Source organism: Colobus angolensis, unplaced genomic scaffold, assembly GCF_000951035.1.
Source record: "Colobus angolensis palliatus isolate OR3802 unplaced genomic scaffold, Cang.pa_1.0 Scaffold299, whole genome shotgun sequence".
Classification (NCBI taxonomy): Eukaryota; Metazoa; Chordata; class Mammalia; order Primates; family Cercopithecidae; genus Colobus; species Colobus angolensis.
The window spans coordinates 4527041-4548185 of NW_012116254.1; the positions used below are offsets into that span (position 1 = coordinate 4527041).

The following is a 21145-nucleotide window of genomic DNA, read 5'->3' on the forward strand; positions in this document are numbered from 1 at the left end:
GGATTGTCTTGGCTATATGGGCTTTTTTATGGTTCCATATGAAATTGAAAATAGTTTTTTCTAATTCTGCAAAGAAAGTCAATGGTAGCTTGGGGGAATACTTTGGACAGTATGGCCATTTTCATGATACTGATTCTTCCTATCTATGAGCAGGGAATATTTTTTTCCATTTGTTTTTGTTCTCTCTTATTTCCTTGAGCAGTGGTTTGTAGTTCTTGAAGAGGTCCTTCACATTCCTTGTAGGTTGGATTCCTAGGTATTTTATTCTCTTTGTAGCATTTGTGAATGGGAGTTCACTCATGATGTGGCACTCTGCTTGCCTATTATTGGTGTATAGGAATGCTTGTGATTTTTGCACATTGATTTTGTATCCTGGGACTTTGCCGAAGTTGCTTATCAGCCTAAGAAGTTTTTGGGTTGAGGAAATGGGGTTTTCTAAATACACAATTATGTCATCTACAAAGAGACAATTTGACTTCCTCTCTTCCTGTTTGAATACCCTTTATTTCTCTCTCTTGCCTGATTGTCCTGGCCAGAACTTACAATACTATGTTGACTAGGAGTGGTAAGAGAGGGCATCCTTGTCTTGTGCCAGTTTTCAAAGGAAATGCTTCCAGCTTTTGTCTATTTACCATGATATTGGCTATGGGTTTGTCATAAATAGCTCTTATTATTTTGAGGTACATTTCATCAGTACCTAGTTTGAGAGTTTTTAGCATGAAGCGATGTTGAAATTTATTGAAGGCCTTTTCTGCATCTATTGAGATAATCTTATGGTTTTTGTTATTGGTTGAAAAAGTTACGATTGCAATAATAGCAACCTTGTCATTTAGCTACTACGATATTTCAGGCACTTTACCTATGTTGTCTCATTTAATCTTCACAGCAGAACTTTGTAAATATTCTATTTAATATATGAAATGAAGTTTGCCTATCTAGGATGTGCTAGAACATATTAAACTCAAGTCTATCCTCTTATCTAGCACCACACCATTAAGCATGATTGGGAAGAATAATTAAGAAATACCAGAAGATGAAACTGAGAAAGTTCCCAAAGGGCCTTGGATATATTGAAGTCCTTTGGACATTAACTTCTAGGCAGTAGGGTGTTATTAAATATTTAAACCAGAAGAATAACATAAATAGTTTTAATATTTAGAAAGATCAGATGTAAAACTGAAAATAAGGAGACCAGTTTATAGGTTATTTTGGTAGTCTGATGGCAAGATGATGGAGGTTTAACTATGTAAGTGTGAAAATGAAGAAAATCTTCAGGGTAGAATCATCAGGTTTTTGATGATTGGATTGATGTAGAGAGAGGGAGAAGTACATATTGAATGTAATTCCCAAATTCCTGACTCGGGCTAGTAGGTGGATGTAGGATACGAAATGTAAGAGAAGAAGAGAAAACATATTGTTGGAGACGATAATTTGATTTTGGATGTGTGCAAACTGAGATGCCTCTTGATGTCCAACAAACCTGTTTGGCCAGTGGTCAGTTAGCTGAATTTAGTGCTCTGGAGATGGGTCTGGGTAAAGACACAGATATGAGTGTTGCCAGCATTGAATTACATTTGTAATGCAAGAGAATAAGAAAGTGGCAAATGGGAATAGAGGACAGAGGACAGAACATGTGGAACATCAGAGGAAGAAGAATACATGTGGAAAGCAGAGAAAGAGAAATCAGAGCAATGGAGTCAGAAAACAGTCTTTTCCTCAGAGACCAAAGAAGAGAATTTCAAGAGGTCATACTGAATATTTCTGAGAGGTTGAGAACTGAAAAAATATCTTTAGACCTGATCACTAATAATTTCTAAAAGAGTAGTTTCACTGTCTATGGAAATAAAACATTTGTAAAAATTTTGTTTTCCCATTGCTGAGTTACTGGGACATGAAAAATTGAATATCAACTATAATATTCTCTTGAAAGGTGTAATAGTGAAGAAAAGTAGTGGAAACCAGAAAAGCAGTGAACAAGACTCAATGCTTGTCTTCAAACATCTCATTTAATTTAATCATATCTATATTAATATTGTGTGTTTATATTCAGTATCTAATAAGGGACATAGATAATAAAAAGTCCTGGCAGTAAAAATCTAGGATAATACATCCTATAGTGGGTTAGAACACAATGTTACAGAAAAATAGAGGGGAGATATCCAATTTATCCTAGGCTACAGGACTTCAGAACTTTAGCTGAGCTGTGAAGGCTAAGCAGGAATTAGTCAGATGAAGTTGTGGAAGGAGGAAGTATAATACCTTTGAAGATAAGGTACAGCGTTTGAAAATTTCCAGAAATGAGCAAGTGTTGGGAGTATGGGCAACTGTCAAGAATTCAGCATGGCTAACATGTATAGTGTGAGAATAGGTGAGTAGTAGTGAAAGATGAGGATTGAAGAATATGAAGAGATCAATCATGGCCAGGTGTGGTGGCTCACACTTGTAATCCTAGCACTTTGGGAGGCTGAGGCAGGCAGATCACGAGGTTAGGAGATTGGGACCATCATGGCCAACATAGTGAAATCCCATCTCTATGAAAATACAAAAAAAAATTAGCCAGGCGTGGTGGTGCACACCTGTAATCCCAGCTACTAGGGAGGTTGAGGTCAGGAGTTCGAGACCAGCCTGACCAACATGGTGAAACCCTGTCTGTGAAATAAAAAAAAAAAAAAACCACAAAAAAAAATTAGCCCAGGCGTGGTGGCAGGCACCTGTAGTCCCAGCTACTTGGGAGGCTGAGGCAGAAGAATGGTACGAACCCAGGAGGTGGAGCTTGCAGTGAGCCAAGATCACACCACTGCACTCCAGTCTGGGCGACAGAGGGAGACTCCGTCTCAAAAAAAGAAAAAAAAACAGCAAAAATAACACTATACTTTGGGGTTTATATATTTTTATTAAGTAAAATACATGTCAATAATAGTACAAACAACAGAAGTGGATGAATGAAATTAGAGTGGTGTAAAGTTCTTAAACTTTACATGACATTGTAAAATATTACAACTTAAGTAACCTTCTAGGTATAACATGATAAGTACAATGTAATCACAAGAATGCCAACTGAGAAAATAATACTAAGTGTTATTGGTGAAAAGCCAAGAGAATAAACAGAATGAAACAAAAATTATTTGATTAGTCTAAAAGGCAGGAAAACAAACAGATAAGCAAAAACTAGAGACAACAAACAACTGCAAAATGGTAGCCTAAACCCAGTATCAGTAATTCCTCTAAATATAAGTGAACTCAATTTTCCAACTAAAAGACAAGAATTGTTAGATTAAATGAAACCAAAAATATGCTGGCCACAAGAGACACACCATAAATATAAAGATTCGGATAGACTGAAACAATTAAAAATATATCATGTAACCAGAGGTAAGAAAGAAGATATAGTGATGTTAATATGAAATGCGTTTTATAATTAGGGCAAATTCATTAGGAAGATGTAGTAATTCTAAAGGTATATCTTCTAATTACAGAGGTTAAAGATACATGAAGCAAAAACTGACAGGACTAAATAAAGGCAGAAACAGATGACTCTAAAATCAGAGCTGAAGATTTTAACACCAATCATAACTGACAAAATAAGGAGATTTTTTAAAAAATCATAAAGAATTAAGAAGATTTAAACACCATCAAACACCTGAACCTAAATGACATTTGGAACACTATAGTATATACATTCTTTCCAACTATATATGGGATTCTTATCAAGATAAGTTACACATTGTAGCATAAAATAATTTTCATAAATTTCCAAGGACTAAAGTCACACACACTATATGTTGGACTATAACAGAATTAAATTAAAAATCAATGAAGTATCTAGAAAATCCTCACACTCCTAAGAAAAACCCAAACTTCTAAATAACTCATGAATCAAGAAGAATTAGAAAATAATTAAGTGATAATTAAAAAACAACAAAAAATTTGTAATATAGAGCTAACATAAAGCTTAGAGGGAAAATTATAGCTTTAAATGCTTACATTATAAACAAATCAATGATCTAAATGTATACCACAAGAGGACAGAAAAAGAGCAGATTAAATGAAAAGTAGACAAAAAGATGATGAATACAAACAAAGAGAGACAAAGACAAAAATGAACAAGACAAAAAATTGGTCCTTTGAGACTACCGATAAATCCCTTGCAAGACGTTCTAATAAAAAATTAAAAAGTCAAATTACTAACATTATAAATTTTAAAATGGATCTCACATACACGAAAGGAATAACAAATATCAGAAATAACTTTATATCAATAAATTTTCCAGCCTGGGCAACCTGGTGAAATCCCATCTCTACATAAAACACAAACATTAACCAGGCTCAGTAGCATGTTCCTGTGGTCCCAGCTCCACGGGAGGCTATACTGGGGAAGACTGCCTGAGCCTGGGAGGTTGAGGCTACAGTGAGCCAATCAGGCCACTGCACTCCAGCCTGGGCAAGAAAGTGAGATCCTGTCTCAATTAATCAATCCTACAACTTAGATGAAATGAACACATTTCTAACAAAATACAAGTTTATCAAATACATACACAAAATTAAAAATGTAAATAATCCACAGTGTAAAAAACGCTTTGCTACAAGAGATGGTTTCTCTGGTAAAATCTATCGTACTTTTTTCTGAATACAAGGTCTCACTGCTGCCCAGGCTGGAGTGCAGTGGCACAAACGTGGCTCATTGCAACCTCAACCTCCTGGGCTCAAGTGACCCTCCCACCTTAGCCTCTAAAGTAGCTGGGACCACAGGTGAATGCCACTACCCCTGGCTAATTAAAAAAAAATTTTTTTTTTAGAGATGAGGTCTTGCTTTGTTGCCTAGTTTGGTCTTGACCTCCTGTGCTCAAGCAGTTCTCCAGCCTTGGCCTCCTAAAGTGCTAGGATTACAGGCAAGAATCACCATGCCCAGCCCTATCAAAGATTTAAGAAACAAATAATGCCAACCTTAATGAAACACTTTCAGAAAACAGGAGAAAGTCCTTTCCAACACATTTTATGATATTAAAACTAACGACCACATAACAAGGGAAAAAACCCTACAGACCAATCTCTCATAAACTTAGATGGAAAAATTCTCAAAAATAAAACAATTGAAATCCATGAAACTATATGATCCTCTTTATAAATGCAGAAAAAACACTGGACAAAATCCAACAGCCATTCATAAAACACACTTAAAACATTAAGAACAAAAAGGAAAAAGAACTTCCTCAATCAATCTCCAAAATATCCACAATTAACATCATATTTAAAGGGGGAATTGCAAAATGTATTCTTCCTATAATCAGAACAATGCAAAAATGTCCATTCTTATAACTTCAACAGTTTACTGTAGGTCTTAGGACAGAAAAAGAAAAAAGCATAAAGACAGGGGAAAAAAAGAGAAACTGTCAGTCGGGCACCGTGGCTCACGCCTGTAATCCCACCACTTTGAGAGGCCAAGGCGGGTGGATCACCTGAGGTTGGGAGTTCGAGACCAGCCTGACCAACATGGAGAAACCCCATCTCTACTAAAAATACAAAAAATAAGCTGGGTGAGGGGGTGCATGCCTGTAATCCCAGGTACTTGGGAGGATCGCTTGAATCTGGGAGGTGGTTAAATGAACTGAGATTGTGTCATTGCACTCCAGCCTGGGCAACAAGAGTGAAACTCCATCTCAAAAAAAAAAAAAAAGAAAATAGAAAAACTGTCCTTATCAACAGATGACATGGTTGTGTATGCAGAAAACCTCAAGAATCTACAGAATTCTAGAACCAAAAAGTCAATTTAACAAGAATACAGAAGAAAAGATTAATACATAAAAATCAAATATTTCCCATATCCTAGGAACAATTGGAAAATAAAATGTAATAACAAAAATGTGTATAACAGCACTGAAAGTATAAAATACTAAAAAATTTATCTAATGAAAGACATGCTATATACATCTACATAAAAAACTGTTTAACACATGGCAGAGAAAAGACTTTTATCCTGAAGTTGTCAAACCTGACCCCTCATTTTTGACAAAAATCTTACTTTCCTATTTTATAGAGATGATCCTAAACAACAAAGGTCAAGTGCTTCTGTGTCTGGATCTCAATTCTTCACTTTCCTTCAAATCTTTGTGCAATCCACTATCTTCCTTTTTCTTAAAGGTTAACTCCTCCTAACATTTTCTTTAACTACATTCATACAGTGCTTATTACAGGTTAGGAACACATAGATGCCTTATAAATATAAGACCTGTTAATACTCTATGAGTTAAACGCTATTATTGTCCCTATTTTACAGATTTAAAAACTAGGCTACCTAGCTAGTATATGGAAGAGGAACATTTCAAACTCAGGTAGTCAAGCTCAGAGTCTCACCACGCTATTCTGATTATATGCATTTGGTTAAGAAGAGTAGTCTCGTAAGTGGAGTGTATGTGAACACTGTCTAGGAGTACACAAAACTACTAGTTTACAAAAAGAAAAAATTAAAACATATTTTCTATTTAATCTCATCCTTCAATTTCTAATGTTTGTATATATTTTAAAATGTACATGAAGTGCCTGTACATAACTTACAAATAATTAAATATACATACTAGTAGGATACTCTCAAAATCTTAATACTCACTGTATCAGCTTCCTGGGGCTTGCTCTAACAAAATACCACAAACTGGGTGGTTTAAAACAGAAATTTATTTTCTCAGAGCTTTGGAAGACCTAAGTCCTAAGTAAAGATGTCAGCAAAGCCATGCTCTCTCAAAGGCTCAAGGGGAGAATCTGTTCCACGCCTTTCTCTTAAGCTTTTGGGTTTCCCAACTATCCTAGGAATTGCTCAGCTTGCAGGTGCTAACTCCAGTTACCTGCCTCCATCTTCATATGGCACATTCCTCCCTATCTCTTAAAGACACCAGTCATATAGAATTAGGGCCCATCGCACTTCAGTATGACTTCATCTTAAATAATTACATTTACAAAGATGCTACTTCCAAACAAGGCCATATTCTGAGGTATTGGAGGTCAGGACCTCATTTTATCTTCTGGGACACAGGCAGATTAAAAAAACCCTGTAAGTCTCTTTGTATATCTTGGACTAAGCACAGTGTATGTAGAAGATACAAAACTGAATTGTGAGTTATGAAATCCACATCTTACGATCTATTATATTTCTCTATATACCTGTTAGAATAAATATGTTCATAAAAATCATGACTTGAAAAGGGACTGATTATACAATACTACAGAGGTTAATCAAACTTCTAAATTTCTTACGATGTCCAGCCTGACCTCTAATGTCCACAAGACTATAAAGGAAGAATAAAGTCTTAATCAGAGAAATCTCAATTTAAGAAAAAGAAAAAAGTAACAAGTACTTGTTCATATAGTTACTTATTATGCCTAATTTATCCTCTGGTAGCCCTTTTAAAAAATTTTCAATCCATTTTTTTTCCCAGTAGGTTATGAAAGATGAATTTAATTATGTCCTTCCCTCTGGAAGGTATGAACCAATTAGAGAGGTGGCCAACTTTGTTCTAAATTGGAGCCCTGCATCAGTCAGAATTGTGTTTCTTGTCATGGCCCCGAGAGAGAAACTGATACTGGTTAAGAGGCTGGCAGCCAAACCAACTGTTGGCATCTCATGAATCACATATTCCCATTGCCATACAGTAATTTTAAATGTGTCATTCAGAAAGCCAGTAACATTGCTCCACTGAAACAGACATATTAGGTTGGGTTCAAAGTTAGCCCCAACACCGCAATTATTTTAGCTGGCTGATTCAGTTTATTCTCCATTTTTGACTTTGATTTATTTATCATACATAACCAATACTCATATTATTGTGCCTCCTGTGTTTCAGTTATATTGTTGAATAGGTGTATGTGCACTAATTAGAATCCCTGCAGCCTTTTTTTTCCTGGCTTCTTTCACTTAACATACTGCTTTCAAGGTCCATCCATGTTGCCACAATTCATGCTGTACTATCATTCCTTTACATGGCTGAATAATTCTATTGCAGAAACGTATCTCATGTTATTTATCCATTCATTATTTGATGGACATCTGAGTTGTTTCTAACTTTGAACATTAAGAATAACGCCTGCATAAACGGTCATGTACAAGTTTTTGAGTAGACATGTTTTCAATTCACTTGGGTACATAGCTGGCCACAATATGTTAACTCTGTATTTAACTTTTTGAGGAACAGCAAACTTTTCCAAAGTGCTGAACCATTTAACATTCCTACCAGCAATATATGAGGACTCCAATTTCTCCACATCCTCACCAACATTTGTTATTGTCCTTTTTTTGATTATAGCCATCTAGTAGGTGTGAGGTAGCATCTCATTGTGGCTTATGACATTCAGTATCTTTTCTTATCATTCACTTTTACATGTCACAGTAACAGCTGTCCATCACAGGCAAAAAAGAATATTACTGCTTCAAGAAGAAAGTTGACATCTAATTTCAGTAAAACATATGTGGAAAGTCAAATACCATGTGCATTAAGATATTTGCATTAAGATGTATAACATGTCATTTCCAGTGTTCATTAGATTATCTACCTTTCTTAGTTATCTGGTACTCGTAAAGACCCAAATGTATGATTAGCTACAGCAGAAACTTCTTTACCTGGGAGTCTAAAAAACGGATTTAAACAACAGAATTATTGTAATCCCTCCCTTCCCCACCAACGTTAATCCATTTAAAAATTAATTTAGATTATCATAACCAAGAATGCATTAGTGTTGAGATGTGGACAAAGATGATGGTATAATCTGTCAGGTTGTAATATTAAGGTGTCCAATAGTTAAGATACAGATAGAGTGAAATAAATCAAACTGGACAATTACAATGACATCAAAGTGATTTCACTGGTAATTTATTAGTTCTGCTGAGTTATACATTTTATTACATAAGACATGATTTAAAGCTTTAATTTTTTTCTTCATCACTGTTTGGAGTTGACAGTTAAGTATAAGAAATTAATCTACTATAATTCAAAACTAACTATTAGGTTAAAAAAAAGCAGTGAAAAGCTGTTCCTCATCCTTCACCCCCAAATTCCTCTGAAAATCTGTTATTTGAGTAATTATGGTCTTGCATCACAGAGAGATACTTAGTCATAGGGTTAACTAAAACTTTCAACAGAAGCAAATACTTAAAAAGAAATAAAAGCATGTGCATGTTTTCAAATTTTCATTTACTCTAATCAAAAAATAATTATTCTGCAGAGTATCATACGTTAATTTTTCAGGGACAACATGGACCCACCCTTTGGTAAGTAGTTCAGATATGTTAAATCAAGATAGAAGATCATCTTTTTTGGTATGTTTCTCAACTTCTCTAAGAGTAACATCTTTTGTGAGTTTCAAACAAAACAAGAAATGTATATCTAATAACTGAGGAATTTTCAGACTTTTTTTTACCTGTGTCCATACTTTGATTCAACTGTTGGTCACTTGTTTCTCCATCTTCACTGATATATCCAGGAGGCGGCGTTTCTACAAAAGTGTAAAATATATCAAGCACAGCTGCAACATAATCTCACTACCTTTTCTCCCAGCTACCAATGAATCACTCCAAATAACAAATAATAACATTACATAACATTATTACAGAAAGTAATATTGCATACTGAAGGTGTATGTATAATTCAGATCTTGTCCAAATTTTGCAGTGAATCCTTAACATCTACTTTTAATAAAATCCTACTATCTGGACATATATATTATTTACATATCTCGCTCATTCCTGTATGTACATATTCTGTGACAAGAGCCAAAAATGTAACTTCAAAAATGCCCCAGATCTGAATCAGGAGGCTTAGGCTGCAAAACCACTGGTAACTACAATTTTTTGTTGTTGTTGTTTAATCTAATGAACATCGTTATTTTATGAGTACTTAGAAAATAAAAAAAACACACAAGATTCTGGATTATAAAAGTATTAAATAATACAGCTTACAACTTATACTAAGTTCTATAGGGTAAAATATGGTAGTATGGTTCCAGATTGGTCCAGGCTGAATTCTACCTAAAAAGTATATTTCTCCAAGGATTCCTAACTGGTAAAGTCTAAGTGTTTGAAGCAAAAAATTCAATTCAAATATAGACTACTGAATAAAGAGGTAAAATGCTCCCCGAAAATAAACTTTAGGATTCTAACATGTTATTTCCACCATGTTGTCTGAATAAAACATTTATATTCAGAAAGGCATCTGAATAGCTGAATAAACTGCATGTAAAATAAAAACATGTATATAATTACATCAACTGTAATTCCAAGGAGGAAAAATAAGTTCAAAAGAGTTTCATCAGTTCAACATTTACACTGCTGAACACTTTTGAGCAATTCAAGATAACACAGACACATATCCAAACAGAATTTTAAAATTATCAAAAGACAGAGGCCAGGCACGGTGGTTCACACCTGTAATCCCAGCACTTTGGGAGGCCGAAGCAGGCGGATCACCTGAGGTCGGGAGTTCGAGACCAGCCTGACCAACATGGAGAAATCTGTCTCTACCAAAAAGAAAGAAAATACACAATTAGCGGGTGTGGTGGCGCATGCCTGTAATCCCAGTTACTAGGGAGGCTGAGGCAGGAGAATCACTTGAACCCAGGAGGTGGAGGTTGTGGTGAGCCGAGATCACACCATTATACTCCGGCCTGGGCAAAGAGCAAAACTCCCGTCTCAAAAAACAAAAAACAAAAAACAAAAAAAAAAAAGGAGAGAGGGAAGATACAGGTTAAGGGTCTCCTTCAATAACCTTTTACAATATCTATTCAATAAGCTAACCACAAACTTTAAGTATCAAACTTTTCATTTAAGTGTCAGTACCCCAAAATTTTTAATACAAAAATTCTAAGAATAAACTAGCTTCATATACTCAAAAGAACATAAAAATAAGTGTATATATCATTATGCATATTTTAAAAGTTAAAGCTAATAAAGTTAAATGGTGCTAAGCTTTTTGAGTTTAACCAGTATCTCAAAGATCTAATCAGAAAGAAATGCTGAACCTTAAAAGACGTTATCTTACTGCACTTTTTCCATTGTAATAAATAATAAAGCTATTAGCATTTTTGAGAAAACGTTAAAATGTATTTTAAGTGGAATAAAACATGAATCCTTTGGTTTTGCTGTTGCTTGAAACTGGATAAAGCCCCACTGTCCAGAAAAGCAAATGGGTATAATCCACTTCTGATTTTCTACTTTATAAAATACTCAAATCTAAATAATTAAAAGAATAGAAAAGAAAGGAAAAATGAGCCCAAACATCTTCACAAGTGAAAGCCACTAAACATTCTGGTGAATATCCTTCCAAATAATTACTGGATATGCGTGCTGTAAGACTGCATGCTTATACCTAAGGTTAGTACTGTTGGCTGAAAAACAGTAATCTCCACACTAACGACTTAAAATGCCTCCCTTTCCAAAACCATACCAACGTTCACTAAACTCCACTCCCTTTTCTACCTGGCAACTGCCCTGTTTCATAGTCCCGCGTTTTCCCTCATCCTAGTATATCATACTACACCCCACCTTCTCCCTCTCTTAACTTCAGTAAGTTTGTATTTCCTAGCAACCCAAAAAGCAGCTTTAAATCCTCTTCTGGAATAAAACAGTAATCAAACTAAAACAATCAAAAACCACTTCCCATTTGTAAAACCAGCTCCAAAAAAAAAAAAAACTTTTCTTAGTTATCTTTTCTTATCTTTCTTTTTTTCTTCCTTACATTTTAAAAATTATCTTCAATGCATAAGCATTATTTCCATGATGGATACATGAAAGAAATAATTGCTTAAATGTATTAAAACTGTATTTTAAAAATTTTGTAAATGCTCTTAAGTTCCTTACATATTTTTAGTGTATAAAATAAGAGTGGAATAGAATAATATTACAAAAGGAAGAAAGAAATCAAGACACGATAGCTTAATCCTCATCCTAACATCATGCTGTTTCTGCTAGGGAGAAAAATCAATCAAACAAAACAAAAAGGAAAACATACAAGAAAAGTAACAAAATATTAGTCGTTCTCCAAAAAAAAAAAAAAAAAAAAAACCATAAAAAATGAAAAGGCCAGATATCATATCGTGGAGTATTACTGGATCACACAATATATCAGAACAAAATTTGAGAACCATGTAGCTGAATTCATTTTTCATCAGGAATTACTGAGATGCAGACGAAACATAATTAAAAGAGGTTTTCTGATGTTCAGCATAATATGTAAGTGCTGCTACGTCTATAGAACTAAGTATTATATTTCTTATAGAAATGTTACATTTCTGTTAAATATTACCAAGTTACCTAAGAAAAAGTGATCACTGGGTGGATTTTCAGTTACATGTGTTTCAGGGGTACTTTTTTCCTACATCATTTGTTTTGCTTACATTCTGCATCTCGCTTAGCTTCAACACTAAGACAAACTTACTAAGATCTTTTCTTTTCTGCTTCTCACAGTACTTTGATTAAAGTCACTGCAAAAGAAAATGAAATATAAAGTAAAACTCTTCTCCAAACAAAACTGTTTAATGTACTAGACTTATACATTTCACAAAATAAACACCCAACAAATCCGATTTTTCTATTAAAAACTCAAAAGCATTTTAAAAAAAGTGAAACCATAATTTACTAATACTTGAATGCTTATGAACAACACATTTGTATCTATCCAAGTTTTAGGAGATTCAGAAGTCAAAAATACCTGGAATATAATTACTCTGTGGCTCAATTCCTGCTGGGAAGTTAGTGTTTTCTGGAATGGAGTGAGTATAGTCATCCAGAGGCGGAAGTTCTGTTAGGATCTCAGTGTGTCGGGGCACTAATACTGGAGGCAAAACTGAAAAAGTTCAAGAAAGCCTAGTTACGGCAAAGAGCAAAGGGGAGTGGGGGAACCTTTTTTAAAGTTTCAACAAGAAGAAGAGAAGTTGTAGCTTAATTTTTAAAGTTAGGGTCTGACAAATCTGATTACGGCTTTAACTTATGTAGTCTAATTATCCAAATTTCCAAGTTCTAATTTATCTCAAACTTTTGGAAACAATGTGATCCTGGTAATATTATATTACCATAAAAGTTCATAAATCCCCACTGGAAAAGTTAACATTGTCTTTATCTGTACAATCAGATATAGAAAAATTTCCAAAAATACAGCTACTGCTATATTTTTTAATAGTTTCAGGTAGACAGCTAACTAAATGAAGTCTTATTACAAGCTTTACTAAACAGCATATATACAAATGATGTCATTCAAGTACTTCTAAAAGCACTCCAAGTGCAAAATGCTTGAAAATAAGTTACTGCAGCAGGGACATGTAGAAGCACATCAGCACAGCTCTAAGCAGACTGCCAATCTACAGGATTTCCTGGATATGCACTTTCATGCCAAATCATATGCTACTCCAAGAAACAGACACATCTTTCCAAGATACGTTTTCCCATTACAAATTTAAAAAAATAAAAAAATTTAATTACCACCAAATAATATGCACAATTTAAGGTAATTTATTAGAATTTACACTAAAATTTTCCTGAGTCACAAGATTACTTAAATATACTTAAGTTCAGGCATTTAACTCAAAACCAAGAAAAAAACTTGCATTGTTCCTACCTGGTGTCTCAACTCTCTGATAGTGGTAAGGGTTTACACATACTTCATCCTTTTTAAGATTAAAAGCATATTCGCAGTTTTCAATTGCCTTGAGTTCATGATGACTGTGAAGATCAGGCCAGCGCCATAATCGGCAATATATAACATGTGGCAATCCTTTTCGATGGGATACCTGGAGACGACCATCAAGAGACCTATTGGGAAGCAAGGGGAAAACAAAGGAGGGAACTTTAAAAAAAAAAAAAAGTGTAGTCGAATGGACTAAATTAGTACAGCAAAAGCATAAAGAAAAGAATGACAGCCATTTAGTTAGTTTTAGTGAGAATCAAGAAGAAAAATGTACTATTTAATGGATCTGATAAAAGTATGCAGCAGCACTAGCAGATGTTTCTCATAAATACGTCACATAAATGACTCAAATGCCAATGAAAGGCTAACTACTTGGGAAAAACTGATTTTTTAGAAAAAGAGAGTTTATGCAGTTACGCTTGAAAAACTTTGTTAACTTCTATGTTTAGAAAATCAAACTCATTTTGGAGATGCTTCTAAGGGTATTAATTCTGGAGGTGACTGAATAGTCAAAAAAGGAACTAGTGTGAAGAATGATAAATACCAACAATGATGTGATAGTAACTTCCTCAGACTACTACAACTCATTACCCAGTTGTGACTGTTTTGAGAACTGAGGTATATATATGTAGTTCACAAATAAATGTAGATGTTGATGAATATGATGAGATGAAATGAACAAATACCATATACGCAAAAAAGAGAATGAAGTGATTTTAAAAAGTAACATAAAAATGAGTTAACCTACTGTTAATTGTAATAAAAGGGGTTCATTAAATATGTATTTATTAGTATAAAGATGAGATTTTGGTAACAAGAAATTTAGCAAAACTGATCATGTATCTACTTAAAAATTAGGCCAACAACAGATTATAATCTGATCTCAAGCTAAAATAAATATATAGTTATCAAAATTCTTATTCTTTAGGGGATACAGCAATTTAAAGAAGATTCAAACTAGAATTGCATTGATTAAAACATCAGCTGAAACATTTAATATATTTTTTATACTGGCAAGCAGATATTTTAAATGCTATGCCTTATTTTACATTAAGGAAACATCCTAGGCAAAATTACACTAAGCAACCCCATATAGGTCTTTCAAAATATACCCCCCTCCCACAAGATCTCTAGGATTCAACAGAGGGCAGAATATTCACCTGGTTTGTTCAGAGAAGCTGTAAAGGCCTGTTGTATCCCACTGATCTATCGTATTTGGTGTACTCAGTCCCCAAATTTCAGAGCAAGTGCTGTGCATAAATTGAAAAACAAAAAATTGATGTGAACATGGAAGCATGGTTATTCAAAATACCATGATGTAAAACATGGAGAATGTACAGAATACTTCCTTCACCCAGAAAATATACAATTGCTTCACTTTTTCACAGGCATGTAGTGCTGGTTACTATATTTTCTATATGAAGGAAGCCAATAAAATGGAACATGTGACTCCAGATAAGTCATGATTATGTTTCTAAAATGTGAACACCAATGCCCTCTAGCTCAATGAATCATACCTATAATGCCCTTACCACTTTCCTCTATTCAAAAGATCTAAAACCTCTGCCGTCAGCTTTACTAACAGTGCTTCATTTTATAATCCAGTTTTTAAAAAAATTATCTAAAAACAGATGTCATCTGATTTTAATACAGAAAAAAATCCCCATAAAAACAGACATACATCCACAGTTAAGATTTTCAGGTTATTTGGTCATGATACTTTTAAGTTTTACTGAAAATTATTTTGCTCTCTTATCTCTAGAATAAATAAAGAAATAGACTTTGAAGTCATTCTAATTTAGTATACCACCTTAAAATTTTTCTCCCACATTTCTCTCCAGAATATGGGCAGCTCAGAGTTAATTCTCCCTTTTTCCCTACCTCTACTTCATTTCAAAGTAACTTCTGGTCAGTGGGAGAAGGGAAAGAGAATTTAAAAGGAAGTTTTGGAATGGAACTTTGACAGCCAATGTCTCAAGTACTAAGTTGTACTTTTCTGAAAAGTCCATTTCTCACATATTACAAAATCATCAAAACTTCAACGCGGAGAAAGGAGTATTTCAAAACATCTTTTGAAAATAAACCAAGCAATTGATTAAATTTCAAATTTACACGTTGTTAGTGAGCTTAACTGGATCAACAGTTCAAAGGGCAATGGTGAGAAGTGCTGGCTTCCTGTGGCAAGGCCACAGAACCACCTGGCATCCTTGGCTTTAATGCTACAGGTGCTGTCACATAGCTATCAGGCTGCAGGAACACGTCATGCCCTGCTTTGGGGGCTACAGTGACTGAACAGTTTACAACAAAACCTGTTAAAAAATTTTCCAGTACCTCATTGAAGTTATTTTACAGATTCTCTTGCTTTTTCAGGCTGCAAAATTTACCAGACTATAAAAGTCAGAAAAAGCCAGGTAAATTAAGGCTTAGACCTTTTCGTTTTTTCCAATGATACACTGATTTAAAAACCATGACATTAATGGTTTATTTAAAAGATATTTGTCAAATATCTATTGGAAACATATAGCACAATGTAGTTTAAATCACAATAGAATCACCTAAATTCTACAGACTTGCAAGTCTCAGTTTATGAAAGAAATGGTATACAGCAGACTCTTCTTTGAAAATAATTAACAAAAGTGTAGTGCACGAGGCTATTCTGCTCTGCTATCGGAACATTTCACTCAAGTTATTCTGGGACTGACATGAGAACCAGAATCTAAAATAGAGCATGAAGTTTAATTTGTACTTTATTTAATCCTTGAAAGGAATCAGAGAAGAATAAACAGTAATTGTCAAGGACTTGCAATCAATCTAGAAGCAGACAGATCTAGACCCCAACCCTAATTCGGTCACTTTCAAACTGCTACCATAGGATGTATTTAAGCCTCAGTTCCATCATTATCATGCCTAACAAAATTGGAAGGTTTATTTTAAAATATCAAATTTGCTTCTAGCTAGTAAAATCATTACCTGTTTACATAATAAAAAATATTTTTTAAAATAAACCAATTTATAATAAAACATAGAGCCCTCTGTATCTAAGGGTTCCACATCCTTGGATTCAACCAACTGTGGATCAAAAAGTAGCAAAAATAAATAAATTTTAAAAACAAAAAAAAAATACAATCGAAAAATACAAAATTTAAAAACGATATGGTACAACAATAATTTACACAGCATTTACATTGTATTACATATTATGCATAATATAGAGATGACTTAAAGCAGGAGTCTCAGAGGCCACAGACTGATACCAGTTCACGGCCTGTTAGGAACCAGGATGCACAGCAGGAAGTGAGCAGCACATGAGAGACCATTACCACCTGAGCTCTGCCTCCTGGAAGATCAGCAGCAGCATTAGATTCTCATAGGAGTGAGAACCCTATTGTGAACTGCACATGCGAGGGCTTTAGGTCGGGCACTCCTTAAGAGAATCTAACTAATGCCTGATGATCTGAGGTGGAATGGCTTTATCCCAAAACCACTGCCGCACCGCCACAGTTGGTGGAAAAATTGTCTTTCATGTATCTGGCTTCTGGTGCCAAAACAGTTGGGAACAGCTGATTTCAAGTATGAGAAAATGTGTGTAGGTTATACGCAAATACAATGCCATTTTATTTTTAAAATGGGGCTTACTGCAGCCTTGACCTCCCAGCCTCAAGTAGTTCTCCCGCCTCAGCCTCCTGAGTAGCTGGGACTTAGGCGTGTGTCACCACAGTTGGCTAATTTTAACACCTTTTGTAGAGACAAAGTCTCACTGTGATGCCAGGGATAGTCTTGAAGCCCTGGACTCAAGTGATCCTTCCACCTCAGCCTCTCAAAGTGCTGGGATTACAGAATTGAGTCAACATGCCCAGCCTTACAATGCTATTTTATATCAGAGACTTGAGCATCCACTAATTCTGGTATGAGTGAAAAATCCTAGAACCAATCCCCCTTAGATAGTGAGAGTTGTATAAAGCAGCATCTAGATAAATGTAATTATAACTGTGTCAAACTATACAAAGAAACATTTTTAAATATAACTAAAGAACACAAAAGTGCACTGAGCAAAAAGAAAAACATATGACCCTACACAGGAAGATACCATCATAGAGGTATTAATTCTACCAAATTTACATATTTGATGCAATCTCAATAAAATTAAATGCTTTAAAAATCCAGGTATTAGTCCAAATACTATAATAAGCCAAAATAAATAAGTATGACCAGAAAAATTCTAACAAAAGACTTGTCCTACCAGATTCTGAAGCACATTACAAATTCTCAATAATTAAAACAGTATGCGATTAGTAAAAGAATACACAAAACAGACTGGAGGTTCTACTTCCAGTAATGGCAGGGCAGCGTCAATTAGGCTAACTTTCCTTCAGATAACAATGATAAACTCTGAACAAAATATAATAATCAACTATTTGAAAACAGTGGAGACAGATCAAAAACAGACAAAAGCTGCAGGGAGGTCCACCCGTCAAAGGTGCAAACTGTACTGGATGAGAGCTGCATTTCTGTGGCTGTGTACCCAAGGGCACTCCCCAGTCACAGCTAGGCAGGGCAACTAGAATTCAAACAGAACACTGCAGGGGGTTTGTTTTTAGAAAACTGCAGTTTTACTGACCTAGAATCAGAGGACACATTTGGGGCTGCCAGAGAGTTTGAAAAAAGAAGGAAGATACCCTGTAAAGAAAGAGGCACAAGGGAAAAACATCAAAATGTGACTGTGAACTCTCCCCAAACTCAACTTTGCTCAGATATTTTTTAAAAGCTAAGTATATAGAGATACAGCATATTCATAGATGAGTCAATATTAAGATGTCCATCTGCCCTCATTCCCTAATGAATTGTTGCCGATTTGTTTTGTATCTATTACAGTCACCATTTCAGCAAAAATATTTTTGTAGCAACTGACAAGCTGATCTAAAATGCATATGGAAATACTAAGGATCCTGAATAGCAAAACAATCTTGAAAAATAATTACTGACCCATGGATGAATCTTGGGAATATAGTGATCAAAAGAAGCTGAACAGTAAAGTATCTACACTGAATGATTCCACTTACATGAAGTTCTAGAAGTGGCAGAACAAATTCAAAGCGAAAAATTTCAAACAGTGGTTGTTTCCAGAAGAACCACTAGGAAAGAGTATGAAAGAACTTTCTGGATGATTGAAATGTTCTTTATCTTAAAACACGGGTATATGCATTTGTTGAATCTAACTAAACCGAATATATGATTTGTGCACTTCACCATATGAAAATTTTACCTGAAAAAAGGAAAAACACAGAAGAACACAAAGAAAAGTAAAAACCAAAACAGAAAAAGTCCCAACAAAAAATTCATAGGACAATTTAGCATATGATGAAGGCACCCTGTGAACTGATACGGAAAGGTCCAAAACATGCTACTTCCTGTATTAAAAAAGGACAGGTAAAAAGATCTGTACTTACTCGCTAATATATGCATAAAGACACACATACATCATGAACAGTAGTTACGTGAGGTGCAGACAGAGTAGGGAGAGGTTCCAATGTATGTTTGTGTATACACATGCTTGTAGTATACATATATAAACATACTATTTTTGAGCCATGTGAATGTACTGCCTTTCACCAAAATTGTAAAAATAAAACAAGAAAATATTGCCAGAGAATTAAATGCAAGTCAACATCTTCTCGACACTTCTATAAAAAGATACAGTTCTAAAACATCAGAGGCACATTACTTCCTATACTGCATCATTTAAAGCACAGTTTGGGCATTATTATAACAGACAAATAGTAACATGCCAGCCTGAGCCCTGATCATTCTTTTCTCACACAATGTCCTTTCTGTCTCACATGAACCTTTGGTACCAATTTTCTTCCATGTGCATTTATGTTAACTGCCCCTTCCTAGCCACTTTTTACTACTAATTCTTTAATATGTCTAGCAAACCAGGTCAATTTTTAAGATGCCTTTTGGTAGGTTTTAATTAGGCAGTTTTAATCACCTACTCCTTCTTAAAGATTCTATCTAACCACAATGTATTTCCCCGCAACACCCTGAGCTCCCAAAGGCCTTTGTGTACCAAACCCAGCAAACAACGTATTTGATGACCCAACTGGTATTTTCATAGTACAAAAAGTGGATTATAATATTCCTAGTCACATTAAATCATAACATTCTAAATAACACTGGGGAAAAACTGTATCTCCCAGGTTTTCATTTTGTTAATAAAAAGTGTAAGTTATAACTTGCAGGTATGGCCAGTTTCTAAAAAAATATTAAAAGAAACAAATGCAGGAAAAATTTTAGAGAAGTAGCACTGATTGTAACAACTATATAAAAAGCCTTTTACACATTCAATAAATTTCACTAATCTAAGATTATCTACTTTAAAATGCAACATTATTTGTGGAACACTTGAAAATCCTCTTTCAATTTTATTTCTAAGGGGCATCTCAAAGTGAAAAAAAGTGCATCTTACAAATATTTAATGACAATTATCATAGGCCAGCTACTTTATATCAAGTACTGTGTAAGACTAAATGGATTATCGACCTCAAAGTAACCTGCAACTTGTGTAAAACTAGTATCCATCACCTATTAAATTGATGTTAATTGGAAGATTGTGGGTTATATAACCGAGTATAAATTTGTCTTTTGGTTAGCATACGTTTGCACTCAAGTATGCTTCTATACATTTAATATTAAAGGAAGTCCACAAGAAATGTCTGTACATTACTCAAATGTGAAGAACATAAACCTGTACAACATCAAGCTGTTTACAAAGTACTAAGGATAGAAAATAGGTCTGAAAATGTTAAACTAAGACTACTTGCTATGTGAAATCAACAATATAACCTAAAGAGATTATTAAGTTATAACAATGATAGCAATATCCCAAACACATTGGCTCAACATTTCCTAAGCTTATTTGACCATCTAACGTCAGGATATTCTCAAAACTCTTATGTACTGAAAAATATCAGCAAAAACTGGTCTCATAAATTCTGCCTGAACAAATTTGATATTGCTTACTAACAAATTAATGTGAAATATTACAATATGTTGAAATAAGATGTAACAGACCATTAACTACAATGATGTCCCTGCATCAATACGCAAATGAACAAGCATACGTATATTAGGATCTCATGCAAAGTCCCAAAGTTCTTTGCATTGAACAGTTTCTTAAAAACAGACTATCTCCCATCAACTGTGTAATGTTCTTGCTTATATATCCAGCTTGAATGAAAAAGATGTGGGGAGGAGAGGTAAAACAGCTATTAAAGTCATAAATAAACTAAAATAGCAACTACATTTGTTGGCATACAGTATATTAATCACTAAAGTAACAGGATGACTTGGTAGTAAACCTGATAGAAATCCTTATCAAATTTTCCTAGTAATAACTTTTACAGTAAGTATTTCAGTAAAACAAAGATTTTCTTCATCTAAGAATAAGCTAACTTTTGAAAACTGAAGTTAAAATATCTAGTGTACAA

At 34.4% G+C, this 21145-nt stretch overlaps 1 protein-coding gene across 3 annotated transcripts in view; it reads right to left on the reverse strand.

Moving 5' to 3' along the window:
• The window catches only part of SMAD2 (SMAD family member 2), an 89672-nt gene that overhangs the window by 16558 nt on the left and 51969 nt on the right, over positions 1–21145 (reverse strand). For 2 of the 3 annotated variants that reach the window (XM_011949358.1, XM_011949359.1), the window contains 4 exons: positions 14819–14908; positions 13590–13783; positions 12687–12821; positions 9403–9477 (listed from right to left, as the gene is read on the reverse strand). In XM_011949358.1, coding sequence (XP_011804748.1) covers positions 9403–9477; positions 12687–12821; positions 13590–13783; positions 14819–14908 — 494 coding nt within the window. The remainder of the gene's footprint in view (positions 1–9402; positions 9478–12686; positions 12822–13589; positions 13784–14818; positions 14909–21145) is intronic. The other variant, XM_011949360.1, reaches the window with a different exon arrangement.